The sequence below is a fragment of the Diospyros lotus genome, chromosome 4, assembly GCF_014633365.1.
Source record: "Diospyros lotus cultivar Yz01 chromosome 4, ASM1463336v1, whole genome shotgun sequence".
Taxonomy (NCBI): Eukaryota; Viridiplantae; Streptophyta; class Magnoliopsida; order Ericales; family Ebenaceae; genus Diospyros; species Diospyros lotus.
Window position 1 is genome coordinate 16,889,765 of NC_068341.1, and position 19,314 is coordinate 16,909,078.

The following is a 19,314-nucleotide window of genomic DNA, read 5'->3' on the forward strand; positions in this document are numbered from 1 at the left end:
CGCCAAACTAAATCGTGCCGTTTCTCCAAAAATGAGAACGACATCGATTGATGAAGCCAGAAAAACCACCGACGGCTAACCAACGGTGGGCGGCCTCATAAGAAGAAAAAGAAAGTCACAACAAACTTACCTAAAAGCTGCGCCTGACGTCTGAATGGAGACTCGTACCAAGCACCGGACGAGAATGGCAGACGTCTGAAAGCACGGCGATAATGGAGGCCTCGAGAGAGGAAAGAGAAAGCAGGGAGGCAAAGGTTTGAGGGAGTTTCAAAATAGCGTGAAAGAAGAAGCGGGTGGACACTCCCCACTATTTATACTGACGGTCTGATCCATCCCAACCGTCGGATCAAATGACGACTTATCACATGCTCCGCATCCAGCGGCCGCACAACAGCTTGTGGTTCCCACGGGCGTAATCATGCGCAAAAATGGGGAGGGGGCGCGCATTAAATGCGCTGCCGACAAAACGTGCTGCGTGGAACGACGAGACTTAAAGTGATTGGGCAGAAGTCGGAGGGATGGAAGAACAGCTGGCACGCGTTAGTTCCCAGCGCGAAGATCGCGTCGCGAACTGGGGGGCTTATGTTATATGCATTTCCTGCATCACCCCGCATGGGCCAGACTCGGTCCGATAGACCGGCCCAATCACCCAAGGCCAAGAAGGCCCGGACGACCTTGTCAAGGAAAGTCCAGCCTCCACCAAAGATCCAAAACTCGTAAAGCGAGCATATGGCAAGCTCCCGGTAATCCCCCAACGAGCTCCAAGCAATCGACTAACGAGCTCCTGAAATATCCTCCAGATCGCTGGCCCATCCAGGTCGCTGGCCTAAAACCTCCAGCTCGTATGAGTGGCAAAGCTGCTGAGAAGTCAGAGGTAGGGTCCGATCACTTTATCTGTAACAGCCCATGCCCCTCGTAATGAGGATCCCACTCCCAGTCTTGTGAAGGCAATAAGAACTGTTTGTCCACCATTATACAATCACTGTATTTTTATATATTATCTAAATTGTAAAAGCCCCTCAGTATAAATGAGAGTCAAAGAGACCATGAGAGGCAAGGACAGGAGGAATAATCAGATACCGGCACTCTGAGAGAATAATCAGACGGCGGTCGTGGACTAGGCATCGTTCTGGCCGAACCACGTAAAGATTCTGGTGTACACGCTTGGAATTTTGGGGGGGGGGGTTTTCCTTTCTTCTGGGTATTTTTGGATTGACTCACCGCGGCCCAAAACGAATCACGATCGGTCGAAATTGAACGTCGACAACTATAATGCAAGCTGAGTTTGAAATGAGCATGGTAGGAAAGTTAAATTATTTTCTAAGATTACAAATAAAGCAATTAAAAGGTGAAATATTTATCAATCAATCTAAGTATATTAGGGATATTCTAAAGATATTCAATAAACTCTCTTATAATTATCTTTCATATGTTGTAAAAAAACAAACAATTTTTCTTATATAAAAGGTCTTTAATTCTAAAAAGTTTTTGAAACTCCCCATTCATCCCTCTCTTATATATATATTTTTCTTACACTTTCAATAATTTTTTATGTATATTGGAGAAATTTAGACCAACCAAATTAAAGATTGTTTGTAACTGGCTCTAAATGTTAATCAAACCAAACTAAAGCATCTCTTAACTCTTAAACATCATACTACTCGCTCATTCATAGAGGTTTATTAAAAATTTCTCTCAAAATGAAAACTCAAATATACTTGCTCAAGCATGACAGTCAAGTTTCTCATGTTCATATTCTTTCAACAATCAAATTGAAGTCAATTGTAATTGCTATTTTTAAATCAATACCAAATAACGAGTAGCAAGTTGGTTCTTATTTACTATGATCGATTTAAATCATGTGATATAATACCTAACCACTCAGGACAAATCATAAATATACAAACCTTGAATTTTTAACAATCTCTATTTTACACATGAAGTGACTAACCATTCAAACCTTGAAGTTTCTACAGAAATAATAGAATAACAACAAATCTTATGGATAGATTGGTGAAATTTAGACCCATGCGTCCCCGTTTTTCGTTCAATAATTTTTTTTATATAGATTGGAGAAATTTGAACCAGCCAGATTAAAGCTTGTCTACAACCAAAGCCAATTGTTAATAAAACCAAAGTAAAGCACTTCTTGACTCTTGAACACCGTACTACTCTGCTCAATTCATAAAGGTTTACTAAAAATTACTCTCAAAATGAAAACTCAAATATTAGCTTGTTCAACAGGACAATCAAGTTTCTCATCTCCACATTTGATGTAATTCTCTTAAATGTAAGAGTACATATCATTTGAAATAATATTAATATTAATTAAATAAAAAAACATTTATCTAAAGACAATAATAAACCTTATAATTTAAAACCCAAAATCTTCCATGTTCTGGAAACATACACAAACACACGCACAAATAAAATATCTTTTTCTTTTTTCCAATTTTTATTTTATTGAAAATATTAATTATTAGCCTTGCTCCAATAACTCAGACCACCAACTAAAAGATGAATAGTTGAACGACTGTAGTTGCGTTATTGGCCGTTTTCTCAATCCAATCCAGTCACCAACTAGAACGAACATTCACGTTACGATAAAACTCGTTCAATGGCCATCTCACAATTTAGTCACTAACTAAATCGGTAGCACAGTCAACAAAAGAGAATGTTTCTCAAATGGATTGCACTCACTCTCAACCGCTTCGCTCACTACCAATCAAGCGGGATAAGGACTTCATAATTCTTGCAAGTAATGGTTGAACGTACAAAAGGAAAGCCACTCCACTCATGAAATAGGGACAAGAAACTCAATATCTCTATCACTTTCATTTTCATATTTAATTTTATTCCTTATCGATTTAACCCTTTTGATTCATTACTAACTTAAATATAAGCATGCCCTTCAAGAACACTCTAAATAGTCCTATAACCGCTATCTTACAGGTCTGAAAATCCAGCTAACTCAATTTCTCATTACGTTTTCCAACAATAGATACAATCATGGTGCCCTTTTTTGACATCATCAAAAGTGTAAATGAACAAACGAGCAGCATACAGCAGCAAATAGAAAGAGTGGAAAAACTTGGCATGTTGTGAAACCATATAAGCTTTCCTTTAGTATTAAGCAAAACCAAACTACAAGAAGCACAGTAGCAGTACCAAGCTAAAATCCGGCGCCTATGATTTAATTCATTCGAAACTCAAATGGGCTCTAAAAATGCTAATTTTGTACAATCAACATCACAATTTGTTCACGTGTGTGTTTGTGTAAAGCTAAAAGATGATGTACAACGGTTTATATATGCTAAGTAAGATAGGAGAGTTGAGTTGTTGCCAACACTAGCTAATAGTTCAGACCCCAATCATATGGCTGATATACAACTTTCAACTGGGTGGTGTCAAGCAACTCTAGCAGCGCTTCAGATTCTGCTGGTTCCAAGTAGTTTGCTGCATGCTTTATTACCTCTACCTCGTTCTTCCCGAAATCTGTACTGTACCTGAGCATTCATGATCAAGACAGTGTTAGATAATAGAAGTTAAAACCCATAATGGGGAACAATGTTTGCTAAGATAGTATTTGTTAATAAAAGTGAAATATGAAAAACATCCCAGATAAAAATGATTTCCATTGCATTTATTAAATTTATTTGCAAAGAAATTATGTGACTTCTTATCTTGGACTTTCTAGATAAATTTATCTTACGTCCCCTTTCGAATAAATTATCTTGGACCTTATAAATAAGTTATCTTGATACAAGCTTATCTTACTTATTTTAACAAACGCTACCTTAAGTGTATAAAAGATGACATTCATTTTCTTTTTCTTCCTACGATAAGAAGCAGTATAACCACTACATCGTATGTTCAGTCTTCAGTGTTCTTGACTTCATGCAAAAATTATCATCATAATTACTTGAGCAATCTCCAATTCATCCCAGACACATCATAGAGCCAAAGTTCCAAACAGTTGTCTAGAGTTTAAAATAATCAACCACGTGATGCAACCAGGTGCATGCCAAAGTCTAAATTGGTCAAAAAGCTTACAGAGTTTCCTCATAGGAGCGGCCAAAATGATTTCTACCCTAATATGCGTTTCTGGAGACGGAAATTTTGTTAAGGGGCCAGGGTAAACTCTCTCTCAGTTTTGTTGGAGACAAGATAAAATTCTCAAATGTAAGGGAAAGGCGTTGAGGAGCCACTCATCCAGTCAAGCCCCTTTGTCCTACATTGGGTGCATCCAAGGAAACTTGTGTGTGTGTGTGTGTGTGCAAGGAAACTTGTGTGTGTGTGTGTGTGTGCATGGATAAGTTTGCATAAATATTGCAAGTTTGTATGTGATCTCATGACAGAGACAAAAAAGACATGACACTCAATTCTACTCCATGATAAGGTCTCTTCAAGAAAAGAAACAGTTAAATATTTAGAAGAAAAATGCTATTGGTACATCATTTTAACAATGATGTTAAAATGTTTAAAATATCCCTCACTAAAGGTGGTGAGGCGCAGTGAGATGCGAGGGGTATTTTTGTTATTTGTATGATTGTGTAGCTCAAGATGTATATAAATGATGTACCAATAGCATGACTCTATTCAGAATGGGGGTTTCCATTAAAACAACCTACCATTTTAGTATCTTACTAGCTGAAGCAGTCTTTGCATTCAGATCAACAATAAGTCCTCCATTTCTTAAGAAATTACGAGCTGCCTCCATTAATTCTTTATCAATGTTTCCGGGTGAATAGCAACGAAGAGAAGGCCCTGATCTATTTCCACAAACTAGTGCAAAGTGAATAAGAGGCTCTGGGTAAGGAAGAGCAACCTGATCCAAGAAAAAGAGAGAACATAAATATCAAACAAAGAACCATCAGGGATAGAAAAAAAGAGAACATAAACTAGAAAAAGATGAGTTCCAATGAACATCAATCAACAGACACAACCTCAATATTCGTAAAAGAAAATATAAAGAGGAAGAAAAATTAGAGATAGAAAAAACTTAAGTTTCAATTATCAGAAATCGATAGACAGACAATGACCCAAACATTATTAGACAAACAAAGAACCATCAGGGACTTCAACATGTACAAAGAGGTATTGCATCATATACTACAAAGAAAGCAGGGATGGGGTGCCACACATCCCATATAAAAACCCCATTCCGGACAAACACACCAAGACACAGATAAACACAAGTTTTCAAGCTTCCATTTACCAGAGATCGGCCCTGCAAATATATAACTCATTTTGAAGTACCCCAAGCTGAAAAAAATAACTTATCTAAAAAAAAAAGTTTCACCCATTCAATAGTATAGTAAGGTGGAGAAATTTCTGGGGAGTATTCCTCCTGATCTGGGAAGGACATTATCTAATTACCACATTTTAGGTGTAATATCCAAGATTCAGAAATTGACACCATGACTTCTTTTTATTTGACTTCATGACAAGCACATTATTGGAGATAGGGTAGGACAATTGGGTAATGGCACTTATCATCGAAAGTAACCTTTGTAAGCTAAAGCTTATGACACTATGGAGTGGGACTTTCTCTTGACTGTCCTTCATCTTATGAATTTCCCCCCGTAGTTTTGTAGCTGGATCCGCGAGTGTGTCACTACTCCTCGTTATTCCATTAAAATCAATGGGTAGTTAAACGGATTCTTCCTTGGTGGTCGGGGCCTTAAGCAAGGGGACCCTCTATCTCCTTATCTCTTCGTCCTTGTGAGATGCAGATCTTGCATGGCATTGTTAGCCATCAGAAAAGGTGTCCAGATTTTCAGTTTCACTGGAAATGTGAGCAAACTCGGCTGGTGATGCTCATGTTTGCAAACGATCTCGTTTTGTTCTCCCGTGGCGATCCTGCTTCAGTGGGTATCTTGAAATCTTGCTTAGAGAGATTCTCTTATTTGTCTGGCCTCAAGGCCAATGCCTTAATAAGCAGTTGCTTCATCCCTTGTAGAGATGAGTCCTTAAGGGAGAATATTTTGACTATTGCGGGTTTCCAGAGAGGTGTGTTGCCTATGCGATACTTGGGGATGCCTGTTCTTTCCACCAAGTTATCTTATGAGGATTGCCGACCTATCATTGATAAGGTTAAGAATAAGATTTGCTCTTGGCAGAGTAGGTTGCTCTCCTTCGGGGGCCGCCTTCAGTTAGCTCAGTCTATTCTTTCTACTATTTATGTGTACTGGGCCTCTGTGTTTATTTTGCTGAAACGGGTGGTCCATGAGATTGAGCAATCAATTCGTAATTTTTTATGGAGTGGTGATGATGTTGACCCCCATAGAGCAAAAGTGGCTTGGCGGAAGATCTATTGCCCCAAGGTGCAAGGGGGTTGTCACGGCTATGGCTACTTTTACATTTAATTTCAATCTTATTTCTGTTTGTTCCATTATGCTCTGCTGTATTTTCTTATTGCATTATATTCTAGCTAACAGATTTTGTTAGCTGTAGAAGGCCACGTTTAAGGCCTTAGGAAAAGACAAAACATTCTGTTGTAACTGCTGGGAAGGGAAGGATCTGCTACATACACTCCCACACCAAGCACCTATATGTACTTCTCCCATTCCACGGAAGAAGGCATGAAAAAGATTGTATACAAACTATTCTATTTCTCTCCATCTCTCTCTCTCTCTCTTCCTCTGTTCTTTCTACCTTCCTGCCCAATTCTTACTATTATTTCCCCTCCAAATCACCGAGCCCAGGGTAGCTCATTGTCACCATTGTCTAGGACAGTGACAGGGGTCTAGGTCTCAAGCCTCTCTATGTCTGGAATCAAGCTCTTGTCGCCAAGCTTATTTGGCGCTTGCTCTCTGGCAATGGGGAGTCATTCTATGTGAAGTGGATGCATACCTATAGAGTTAAGGGGGCATGCTTCTGGCTCCTTAAAGTGCCATACACTTGTCCATGGTACTGAAGGAAGCTGCTCTCCCTCAGGGGAGTTGTGCGATCTAGAGTGGGGTGGAAAATTGGGGATGGTCGTGATGTGTTCCTTTGGCATGATCAATGGCACCCTTTGGGTGTGCTTATTGATCGTTTCTCTCACCAATTGCCTCGGCAATTAGGCATCCATACCTTGGTCAAGGTCTCTGATTTTATTGAGAATGGCTCTTGGAATTGGCTTGACCTTTTCCCCTGTCTGGCTTACGATCTTATTAGGAATCACCTTCCTAGCCTTCCCCACGTTCAGCGCCGAGACGAGAATTTTTGGCTCCCAGCTGTGAACAATGTTTTTTCGATTAGGGCTGCACTTAAGGACTTCCAGTCCCCGGGTTCATTGGCATAGGCTCGTGTGGTCGTCGGAACATATTCCAACTCATTCTTTTATTTTGTGGTTAGCGATTCAGGAGCATCTTTCTACACTTGACTGTATTAACCTTTTTTTTGTCTTTTTCGAATAGATGTTTCCTTTGTAGGATGAATGTGGAGAGACATAGCCACCTTTTTTTCGAGTGCCCTTATTCCAGAGAGGTGATGACATTCTTCCACAAATCAAAGAAATTCAATTGGCCTTGGCGTCGATGGGATTCCGGAGTGCTTTGGGCTGCTGCGAGATGGAGTGCCAAGGGTCTATGTCAGGTGGCGAACAAATTGGTGCTTCATGCTTTAGTGTATTTCATCTAGAGGGAGCACAATAACAGGTGCTTCTGTGATCAGGAGAGTTCTGCCTCTTAGTTGGCTCATCAGATTTAGTGCGCTGCGTGGACCTGTTTGATGACCCTTCGACTCAGACCATTTATTCATAGTTATGCTCTTTGTTATGTTTGGCATCTTTTGAGGGACCAGGTTCTCCCTCACCATTGAGTTGTTGCTTGCTTGTTGTTGGAGGCTGGCTTTTGTGATCTTGTTCAACGCTAGTCTCTTCGGTGCCTTGTGTTCAATGTTGCCTCTCCAGTTGGGGCTCGCTTTGTTTGTAATTTTCATGCTTGTGATCAGTACAGCAAGCTTGTTCTTCTGAGATGGATTGTTGCTTTCGATCACTTCTAGGCTTTTATTTATTTTCTGTACATATTGTCTTTTATTTTGCTTCTTCTTATGTTTTTCTTATTTTTAGTTTATTTTTTCATCTTTTAGCCCAGAGGGTGATCGTTGTTATGTTCATACCCCTGGTTTTTGTTCGGTCCGGAGTATGCCTTGGCCTTGGTTTGTAGCCGTTTCAGCTTTGGTTTGTATTCTATGAATCTCACACTTACAAGAAAAAAAAAAAAAAAATCAAAAAATCTAACCCTTCTATAGCTTTCTATGATATATTGTAATGGAGAGACAATTAATTCCCCATAGTTCTCAAGTTCTTCCCTTGTTTCAATTGAGAATAATTGTGCCACTTGAGAAATTTTCTTACTGAACAACTGTTGTAGCCTCTTTCCTTTAATCAATTTGCAAGTTCCAGTCTCCATGTTTGCCTAGAGAACCACCCTCCTTCCTTCCTTTTCAAGGAATACTTCCATCTTATTAAAATCAAAACTGATCGAACTCACTCCCTTCATCCAACTACCCCCAATACTATGTGGCAACCTTTGAATTTTAGTAATCTCAAATCAGCTTAAAAAATCTCCCCCTACATTTCCCAACAGAACCCCAAATAAGCAGATTTGCTCACCACCCTATTTCCATTAGCCACGGTTACTGATAGTGGTTGTGTACTCGCCAGTTGGCACTTCATCTTCTTAGTCGTTCCCTTATCAATGAAACGGTGGGTGCTCTCACTATCAATTAGAACCATCAATGTGCTATCCTGCACTCTACCCTCCACCTTAATTATCTTACTACTGGCCATTCCCTTGATCGTTGATCAGTATATTTTGCACTCTTATTTAGTTGTCCAAGCTTAGCATTTAAGTATTCAATGAACATGATTGCTACTCATTTTGGGCTCAATATTATCAATATAGGTACGCATCACATGCAAAACGGACATGGAACAAAAAGGGACGATTTCAGTGCATGATAGGAGTGGAAATAAAACTTGAAGGCATGGTCAGCTATCAACTCGAAATTAGGTGGAGAAAGTGAAAGTGGAACAAGAGCAAAAAGTAGAAAGCGAAGAAGAAATAGGCTAAGGAAGAAATCTAGTGGCCTATAACGGTATGCATTTTGCTGTAGAACCGCTGTAAGAGTTAGTTTCTGGAGCTCACGACCTTACAGCAGTATGTATACCGTTGTAAGACTGCTTTAGGAACTGCTTTTGGAGCTCACGAGTCTACCGCAACAAACATACCGCGGTAGGGTTCTGAACTTCAATTCAAAGCGCAATTTCGGCCCGTCTCCATCCAATTCAATGAGGAACGAGAGTTTTCATGGAGCACGACTTGAAAACCCTAGGGATGGCTACATAAAGGCTCCATCTTGGAGTTTTGAAGAGAGTTTTTTATGGAAGAGGAGCCAACAGAAGATTGAAGGAGTGAAAGAAGGCAACTTGAAGACTATACTCTTGGGTTGTATTTTCTTTTTCTTTCTCAATCTTTACTATGGATTCCGACTCTTTTCTTTTTCTTTTGATTGTAAGAATGCATTGCTAAGTGTTTATAGCTAGAGTGAATGATGAAACCTCGACTTCTAATAGTTTGATTTAAAGTTACTTAGTTTGTTATTTTCTTATTCATTCGGGTTGATTGCTTGTTATGTTCATAATGCCAATTTGATGCCTAATCACCATTGAAACATATTTGTGATTTGTATTACTTTCGAGAGATTCAATATAGATTCGACATGGTAACAAACAACGTAGGGTCCTATAATAGGTAGATATACCGTTATGCCTTGTGAAATCATTTTGTGATGATCACTGTGATTGAATGCATGTTTATATGTTCGAAGGTTGACTAGAGATAGTTAATCTCATATATATACATAAAACCAAATGACCATCGAGAGAGGCTTCTAGTTGTAATTGGATCATCGATTTTCAACCTAAGATAAGAAATAGCAAGTTCCGAGTAATGAAAAATTGAATCATAAAAGGCCGACGGTGGATTCACAAATCCTAATGCCTTAGCTTTGTGAGTTTTGAATCGAAGAAATTGTTTTAATTGCATCTTTTATTAGTAAATTAGTTTTCATTACAGTTGAAATCATTGTTAATAACTATACCAATGTGTGTGTTAGGTTAAGGTTAAATCAATTAGAGTAGACGTCAAAAGTTAGTTCTCGTGGGTACGACACCCCTACTCGTCGTTATACTATTTGCTTCAACTCATCCACTTGCGGGGTAGAGAGGTTGACAATTGCATGTAAGGATATTGCCCTATTGTCTTCCTCCTACAATTCTTCCACTATTGCTAGGCCTTCCTCTTCTTCCCCTTTTAATAGAAGTAATTGCTTCTTGCGTTGATGATGCTCGAGTGAGTACTTATCACCACATCTGAAACACAATCCTGCTTGTCTCCTTTACTCTATGAATTTGTCCCTCGATTGTAGGGTTGGAGTGGATGATGGGACTACTTGGTATCGAACTCCTACTCCTGCCTTCAGGAATTCCCTCCCCTATATCTTCCCACCAGATTGAATTAGCCCTTGATTCCCTCCATTATTCTGTACCCTTTGTTTCTTCATTAGTGCATCTACTGTTAGCTCTTGCAAGAGGCCCCCTCTGCCGCCTCCTGAATAATCGTCGGTTTCAACATCTTTACTACCAATCTCAGCTCATCACTCAATCCCCCCCACAAAGCTTGATACAAATACTCCTCTGTCATATAAGGATTCTGGCTCAACATAAGGGATTTCAATTCTTCTAATTTCAATTGGTATTCTTGTTCCCTCCTGTTTCAATCTATTAAATTCCTCCACTATGTCCATCATGCCTTGTTCACTAAACCTTCCACATAATCCCTTGGTAAAATCATCTCAATTATGAGTATCCCTAACCTTGGACCATCCCTAGAACCACACATCACCAACATCATAGAGATAGGCCGATGCCAGGACCAATCTCTAGTTTTCAACTACTTAGCGAATGCTAAATAATTTCTCACATCGCCTTATCCACCATCGATACTTTTGTCCCTTGAATATAGGTAATTCCAATTTCGGTACTAGAAAACCGAATTGATGTGGAAGAGATTGAGCCTCATACCTCCTTTCCATCATTTTTTCTCCCACCGTAGCTGGATCCACCTCAAATTGTAATGATCCAACATTCTAGTTATTAGTTCCAATTCTAAGTAGGATTGGTTCCAGCCTATCTCTAGGGGGGAAATTAGGCGAGATTCTTAACTAATTTTAGCTGGAAAACATAAGCATAAATTGCTGCAATTGATCGCACAACAAATTGTCTTGCTCTCGCATTTCCTCTCGTATGTGATCACGCATATCCCCACGTAATCTCTCCACAACTACCTCCAGCTTTCGGTCTACTTCCAATCTGATCTTCTCCTCCATGGATCCCACTCGATTCTATATTTCTGCCACTGTTGTTGACAGTTGTTGCAACTGTGACTCCATCCATTTCATTCGAGTACCATCGGCCATCGTGTTTGATCGCTCTAAAGTTTGTCGGCTAGGAACTTGCTCTATACCAAAATGTCAAATCCTATATTTGACAAGAGAGTTCTCAACTATTTGAGAGGGAATTAGGCAGGGAAAATGAAAGGGAAGGGGTAAGAATTAGAGAATTGAGGGGGAAAGTTTGAGAGAGAACGAGAGAGAAGGAGAATTGAGGAGGGAATTTGAATTGCTTCTATTGATTTGTCATGGTTTGAAATGGTTGGGTCAATTCTTCTTATATTGATCCTCAACTATAGATTGGCGCCAAAACAGTTACCAATCTCTAATACATTTGTACAACTTGCACTACTGGAACATTCCTCCAGCTATGCTAATTCCCTTTTATTTTGTAAAGGCCTAATAGGCAAAGTACGTGACTGAAGGTTAAGGATTTTTTAGGGTAGTTGATAAGATAGGCTTCTGTGAGAACAACTTCTCCCCAAAACAAATTAGAAACATGCCTAGCAAACATAAGGGATCGGGCTACTTCTAGTAGATGTCTATTTTTCCTTTCAGCTATTCCGTTTTGTTGAGATGTGCAAGAACTTTGATGAAATATACCTTGATCAATAAGGTATTGGTTTAGGTCATTTGTAAAATATTCCCTACCATTGTCGATTCGCAAAATTTGGATGTTGGCTTGAAAGACATTGGTAACATGTTTATGAAACTGTTTGACAATGGTATTTGTATCAAATTTTTCTTTCATAAGGTACACCCGCTAGAGAAGGAGAATGAGGACCCCAAATGTCACTTTGTATAAAATGAAAAGGTTTTGACATGTGATATGGATGAGAAGGATAAGTGCTCTTGGTTTGTTTAGCATAGATGTTGAGTTCACACTGAAATAGAGAAGGATCTTTATTGCTAAAAAATTTTGGATATAGTGATTTAAAATAAGCAAAACTAAAATGGTCAAGGCATTTATGCCAAAGCATTATTTTTGAATGAGAAGAAACTGACAAGGAAGTTTTTTCAGGTGATTGAATAGAGGTAGAACTAGCATCGTTGAGAATATAGAGATCGTTTTCTTTTTAGCACTGCCAATCGTTCGTCCCGAAGACAGGTCCTGAAACACACAAAGAGAAGGGAAAAAAGGTTACTGCACATTTTTGGTCCCTTGAGGGCTTGCTAATGGAAACAAGGTTGCAGTTTAATTTTGGAACATGTAGTACTAAGTTTAATCTTAGGCCTAATACATCAATAGAACCAGGACCTACTGCTTTTGAGATTGAGCCATCTGCCACTGTGATTTTAATATCATCATCACACTTTTCATAAGTTGAAAAATTAGTTCGATATCCAATCATACAATCTAATGCACCAGTATCAATAATCCATCCATCATTGATATAGTTATTTGTAAAACATGAAAATATGGTATTACCTTTATGAGCAACAGTGGCCATGGATGATGTAGCTTCTGTTTCCTTAAATAGGTGTTGATTGCTCAATAAAGTCTATAAAAATTTTATCTAATCAGCAGATAAATATAAGTTACCAGATTTCTCTTTTTCATTGGATGTCTCGGTGGCAAGGGCTCAGTTGGTCTCACGATTGATCTCCCGCTGGTTGAGTGGTTTCCAGTTAGTCAGTTTTCTATGTAGTTTCCAGCATGTCTCCTTTGTATGGTTAGGCTTGTTACAATGACTGCACCATAGTTGTTCCCTTCCAGCCTTATGATTGCATTGGTGTGGAGTCAGTGTTCTGTTCTGATGTATAGTTAAGGTAGATAAGGAGGTGTTTGACTCAGTGGTGTATGAACTGGTAAGCATTACCCTTCTACTCTCTTCTCTTCTAACTTCAGTAAAGATTTCACAAATACTAGAAAGGCTTAGTACTTAGTAACTTGCCACATACCTCGTCCAATTCTTTAACCCTAGAAGGAAATCAAAGATCCACTCATTTTCAAGCTGAGTGACTTTGACACCATCTTTTGAACAATGTCAATCCTGATTGTAAAATAGATCAATCTCTTGCCATAATTCAGTCAATAAATTATAGTATTCAGTGATTGTTTTGTGTCCTTGTCGAGTATCTCGAATTTTTTATCAGACTTCAAAAACACTGATATGTTTTCCAAACTGAGTATATCTCCTGCACAGCCTCCCATATTTTTTTGGCTATCTTGTAAAATAAGTAAGTTCTCCCGATCTTAGGTTCCATGGAATTGATCAACTATGCCATTACAATAGAATTTTCTGCATCCCAAGCACCATAAGTCGAGGCTGTTGAGGCTAGCATCGGAATTGCATTGGTGACATACCCGGCTTTTGCTTTACCTTTAAGAACAAGAAAAATGGACTAGAACCATTCTCTGAAATTGGTTCCATTTAACTCGTGTTGAGTGATTTGGAGGGAATGGTTGTCAAGAGATGAGGGCTGGACAGGATTTGGAATAGAAGTTGTACCTTCTAGAGAAGTGGATGATGAGGAATTGGTAGGAGGATCGATTTCAGCCATCGTTGGCTCTACTGCCATGAACAATTTCAATCAAACTGAATACCGAGAAGATGTATTTGAGTACCTTAGATGAAGTAACTGAGAAGGATTGAAACAAACTAGGAAGAATACTCGATTGAAATAAGACTGCTTTTCATTGATCTCTAGTATGGTATATATACACGAATACAACTGAAATATCTTCCTAAATACAGGAATACATTTGAATTCTGATATGATAAGATAATCAAAACTTAAACTTAATTTTCTACTAGAATTATCTACTAAGGACTGTTTAATCCCCTTCTTTCTTAGAGCCTTATCCTCTTATATTGCTGTCTTCTCTTATCTCTTATCTCTTTAACTTGAAAATATCCAAACAACCTTATCACCTGGTTTTCAGCTATCAAGATTTCAATTTTCCAATTTTTCCAACAATTAAATGAAAGAATCGTCATTTAATTGAGATTGCATGCTTACTCCTCCATATGCACGTTCCTCTCTAGTATTGGGACAATGTTGTCTTAATAGCATACTTCTTGATTGACTAAATGCCCTCCTTTATCCTCAATGACCAAGTTCCTCATTCCATTCTTTTTCCTTAAGTTGCTTGTATTCTCTCCCTCCTCTATCTTTAGGTGTACTATTTTGTTAATCAACTTGCCCTAGGCCGTGATCAACCGGCAACTCAGTCTCTCAAATGTGTTTTCTTTGGTTATTCACATCTTCAAAAGGGGTATCGATGCAACTCTTTTGAGTTGGTTTGCTACTTTGTTTCTACTCATGTTACCTTTTCTGAGTCCTCTCCTTATTTTCCTCCGTCTTCTACATTGCTCAAGTTAGTGTCGCCTATCCTACCTTTACCTATTCCCTTTCTTATTCTTCCCTCTTCTTCTCCACCCTCATCTTCATCTTGCATTGATCTTCAAACTTATCAGCAACATCCTTGACATGTGGACCCATCGGCAAAGCTTGTCATTGGCAGATTTATGGAGCCCTTAATGGACTCATACCTCATGTCGATTCGCACTTTCACCTCTAATCTGCCTCCCATGATTCCTGATCTTAACTTGCCTATTACTCTTTGTAAAGGTACTTGTCGTTACACTACTGAACATTCCATTTACAATTTTGTTAGCTATCACTCTTTATCTCTTGGGTATTCTACTTTTATCTCTTCTTTTTCTTCTCTCTCTCTTCCTAAGACTATTACAAATGCCCTATCCCATCTAGGCTGCCAGGATGCTAAGGTTGAAGAAATATTTGCTTTGCATTCTAATAGAACTTGGACCTTGGTACCTCTTCCACAAGGCAAGTCTACTGGTGGATGTCATTGGGTTTTTAGTGTCGAGGTTGGCCTTGATGGCCACATTGATTGCCCTAAGGCTCGCCTTACAACTAAAGGGTATACTCAAATTTTTGGCCTTATTTATGGGGACACCTTTTCTCATGTTGCTAAGATCTCCTTTATTTGTCACGTCGCTTGTTGCTATATTTCATTAGCCTCTCCATTAGGTCGATATCAAGAATGCTTTCCTTCATGATGATTTAAAGGTGGAGGTGTGTGTGGAGCAACCTCTTGGATTTGTTGCTAAGGGGGAATCTAGGCTAGTGTGTCACCTATGAAAATCCTTTTATGGCTTAAAAGTAGTCTCCTCAAGATCTTGGCCTCGAGAGTACATTTTCGCCAATGATTCAGCTGCCTTGGAGTTTGGATTAACTCAAAGTGGAGCTCATCATTCTATCTTTTATCGCTCTCAATTTGGTTACCACATTCTCCTAGTGGAATATGTGGATGATATAGTTATTACAAGGAATAATGATGTTGGTATCACTGAGTTGAAACCTCACCTTCAACAACAGTTTCAGACCAAGGATTTGAGTGTCCTTAAAATATTTTCTTCGTATTAAGGTGGCTCAATCAAAACAAGGAATCTATATTTCTCAAAGAAAGTATGCATTGGATAAAAGCTTAAGGAGACAAGTATGCTTGGATGTAAGCCTATAAAGACACCTATGGACCCAAATATCAAGTTGCTTCCGGGGTAAGGGAGCCTATTTCTAACCCTTGGCACTATCGTCGATTAATAGCAAGCTTAATTACCTCACGATCACTCGTTCTGATATTTCATTTGTTATGAGTGGTTAATCAGTTTCTAGATTCACTTTTTAACGTGGAACATCCAGCCCAAAAGAGTCCAAAAGAAGCTAGATGAGCCTTTCAATTTTCTACTACAATTAGGATTTCAGTTTTCTACTTCAATTAGGTTTCTTACATTTCCTATTTCAATCAGGATTTGACTACTTTTCCTGATTCAGTTTCAGTTTTTGTTTTTTGTTTCCTGATTCAGCTAGAATTTCCTTTTCCTAGTTGATTAAGGCTTAGAATTAGCCTATAAATATTCTTGTTCTAAGTTTAGAGAGTCGTTTTTGAATAATATCAGATTTCTTCTTCTAAATTCAATTTCATCCTCAGTTTCAACATGAAACTAATTAACATCGCTTCCTAAGGCGTCAGTTGGTATCAGTGCAAGCACAATCACCCATTTCGATGGCCGATGACGACAACATTGGCAACAGTGGTTCCCTTGGCGGTGAACGGGGAACTGAGGCCTCAAATCCTGAGGCAGTATTGAAGGCCATTGAGAACAGGATGGATCTCCGATTCGAGTGCCTAGCAACAGAGACCAAGAAAACGAGGCACTACCTGCAAGAGATGAAGTTGCTTATGTGCGTGGTGGTTGTTTCAATAGACATAGTCCTACAAATCAACAAAGGCAGCCTGCCTATGAAGGTGATATAGAAGATGAATACCTGGAGGAACCTGTGTGAAATTGTCGCAGGAATAATCAATACAATTGAGGTCACCAGAGAAACGCTTACAGGGACAAAGATGAGTTCAAGTTGAAGGCAGACATTTCATACTTCAATGGTAACCTAAATATCAAAGAATTCCTAGACTGGATTGCTAAAATTGACAGGTTCTTTGAATATATAGAAATACCTAAAGACAGGAGAGTAAAGCTGGTGGCACGTCGATTAAAAGTGGGTGCTTTCGCCTGATGGAATAGACAACAAAACCGAAGGGAAAGAGAGGGTAAACCTCCAATTCGAACTTGGTTCCGAATGAAGCAACTATTAGAAAGAGATTTTCTTCCTCCTGATTATGATCAGATTTTATTTCAGCAATAACAAAGATGTCAAGAGGAACAGCAGACTGTTCATGAATATATTGCTGGAAGATTTGAAGGCAGCCATCAAAGACCGTATAGGGGTACAGGTGCTGTGAACTCTAGCTGAAGCCAAGAATATGGCGTTGAAGGCAAAGTTGATGCAGCAAGAAAAGGGGTGGACTGATTATTCACATAAGATGTATGCTGATCAATACAAAGCAATAGCTAGTAAAGAGAGTACAGCAAAGTCCCAAGGAAATCAAGTCTGTGCTGACCGATATAGGGAGGATAAGGCTGCAGGTAAGCAGAAGGTCACAAAAGTGAAGGAGGCACAAAAAGGGTTTAACCCCTATGCAATACCTACATCAGGAAAGTGTTTTAGGTCTAACCAACCAAGACATCAATCGAATGAATGTCCTCAAGGGAAGGTGTTGAATGAATCACGGGATTACACATGATTTGGAGAGAAAGATTGCCAGCAGTCTTTCCAAGAATATATTGGATTCTCTGCAAAGATTAGGAATGTGATCATAGTTTAAAATAAGTTTCCAAAATCTGTAAAGTTGTATATATGGTTTCCTTGTTTATTGTTTAGCATATCTTTCTTTTCATAGAACTTTCCTATAGTGTATCCTCTTCCCTATTAATAGGGAATGTATCCTATTGTTCAAGACACGATTTTGATTCTAAACTTCCTTTCTGCTCATCGATTTCTACATGGTATCAGAGCCAACCTAAGGAAGTCCTAAAATCGTTTTTTTCCAGCCTTCATTGCCCCTGCTACGATCTTGTTCTTTTCGGCCTTCATTGCCATGTTTGCTTCCTGTCCTTTCTCAATTAATTATGTCCTTGCTCAATTAATTATCTTCCTATAGAATGTCTAAGATCACAGAAGCCACATCTCTCATGCTAGCAAAAGAGGCGATACTTATTGAATCTACGAATGGAGGCCCATCTTTTGGTGAGTTGCCCAGCATGCATCAATCATACCGATTGGATGGTGGCAACTACCTCCAATGGCCTCAATTGGTAAGGACCTTTTTGAAGGGAAGGGGGAAGATCTCTCATCTCACTGGACCAGCCCCTAAGTCAGATTCTATGTTTGCTGCTTGGGACATTGAGGACTCCATGTTAATGTCATGGTTGTGGAGTTCAATGCAACCTAAGGTAAGTAAAAATTACATGTTTTTATCTACGGCTAAGGATATATGGGAGACAGTAAAAATGACATACTCAAAGGTGCAAGATGCATCTGTTGTTTATGAGATTAAAACCAAGATTAGTGGCACAAAACAAGAATCTATGAATGTGACAGATTATTATGACAAGATGAATGATTTTTGGCTTGAATTGGATCACTACCAAGACATTAAGATGATATGTAGTGAAGACACTATTATTCTAACCTCAATGCTAGAAAGAGATAGAATAGTAGAGTTTTTGACTGGACTTAACCCTGAATTTGATCAAGTTAGAACACAAATCCTTAGCCAAGAAAAACTGTCATATTTGAATGAGGTCTACTTTATAGTTCGGAGTGAAGAACATAGAAGAATTGCCATGTTTAGTGATAATCATATGGAAGGTTCTGCTATGGTTTCTAATAGAATGCAGGGAGCATGGTCAAAATTGTCTCAAGGCAAGGAGCAGTTCTCTTCAAAACAGAATAAGGAAGGCGTGTGGTGTTCTTATCGCAAGAAACCTAGACACACAACTGAGACATGCTTCAAATTACATGGAAAAGAAGCAGTCTTAAGCAAGATGGGAGGAGGATTCAAGGGTTTGCAGGCCAAACAGTCCATGAAAGCTTATCTGACCACTAAAGAAGGAGAAGAAACTGCTGGAAAAGAAGAGGCAGCAAACATACCTGATTTAGGAGGACTAAACATTGAGGAGATTAGTAAGTTGAAATCTTTTTTGAAAACCTTTCAAGGGGATTCATGCTCTCTATCTCAAGTAGGTATGTGCTTCAATTCTGAGAATTTTATTGCCTCCAAAATACCTAGGAATGAGTTATGAATATTGGACCCTAGAGCTACTGATCATATGACTCCTAACCTAATTTTTTTTTAAACATATGAACCCTTGAATAGCTCCAGAAACATTATAGTTGCCAATGGCCAGTTTGTTCCTATTGTTGGGCATGGCAAAGTGAGCCTCACTCCTGTTTTTAAAGTGCAGCATGTTCTTTATGTTCCTAGCCTTTCTACCAATC

General features: G+C 38.9%; 1 protein-coding gene across 3 annotated transcripts in view; it reads right to left on the minus strand.

Annotated features, from left to right (window-relative positions):
- Nucleotides 1-3,097: 3,097 nt before the first annotated feature.
- Nucleotides 3,098-19,314, minus strand: part of LOC127799538 (uncharacterized) — a 50,078-nt gene continuing 33,861 nt past the window's right edge. For 2 of the 3 annotated variants that reach the window (XM_052333655.1, XM_052333656.1), the window contains exons 6-7: nt 4,632-4,828; nt 3,098-3,506 (exon numbers count right to left, since the gene is read on the minus strand). In XM_052333655.1, coding sequence (XP_052189615.1) covers nt 3,353-3,506; nt 4,632-4,828 — 351 coding nt within the window. In that variant the 3' untranslated portion in view covers nt 3,098-3,352. Of the gene's footprint in view, nt 3,507-4,631; nt 4,829-12,447; nt 12,554-19,314 lie in introns of those variants that run through there. The other variant, XM_052333657.1, reaches the window with a different exon arrangement.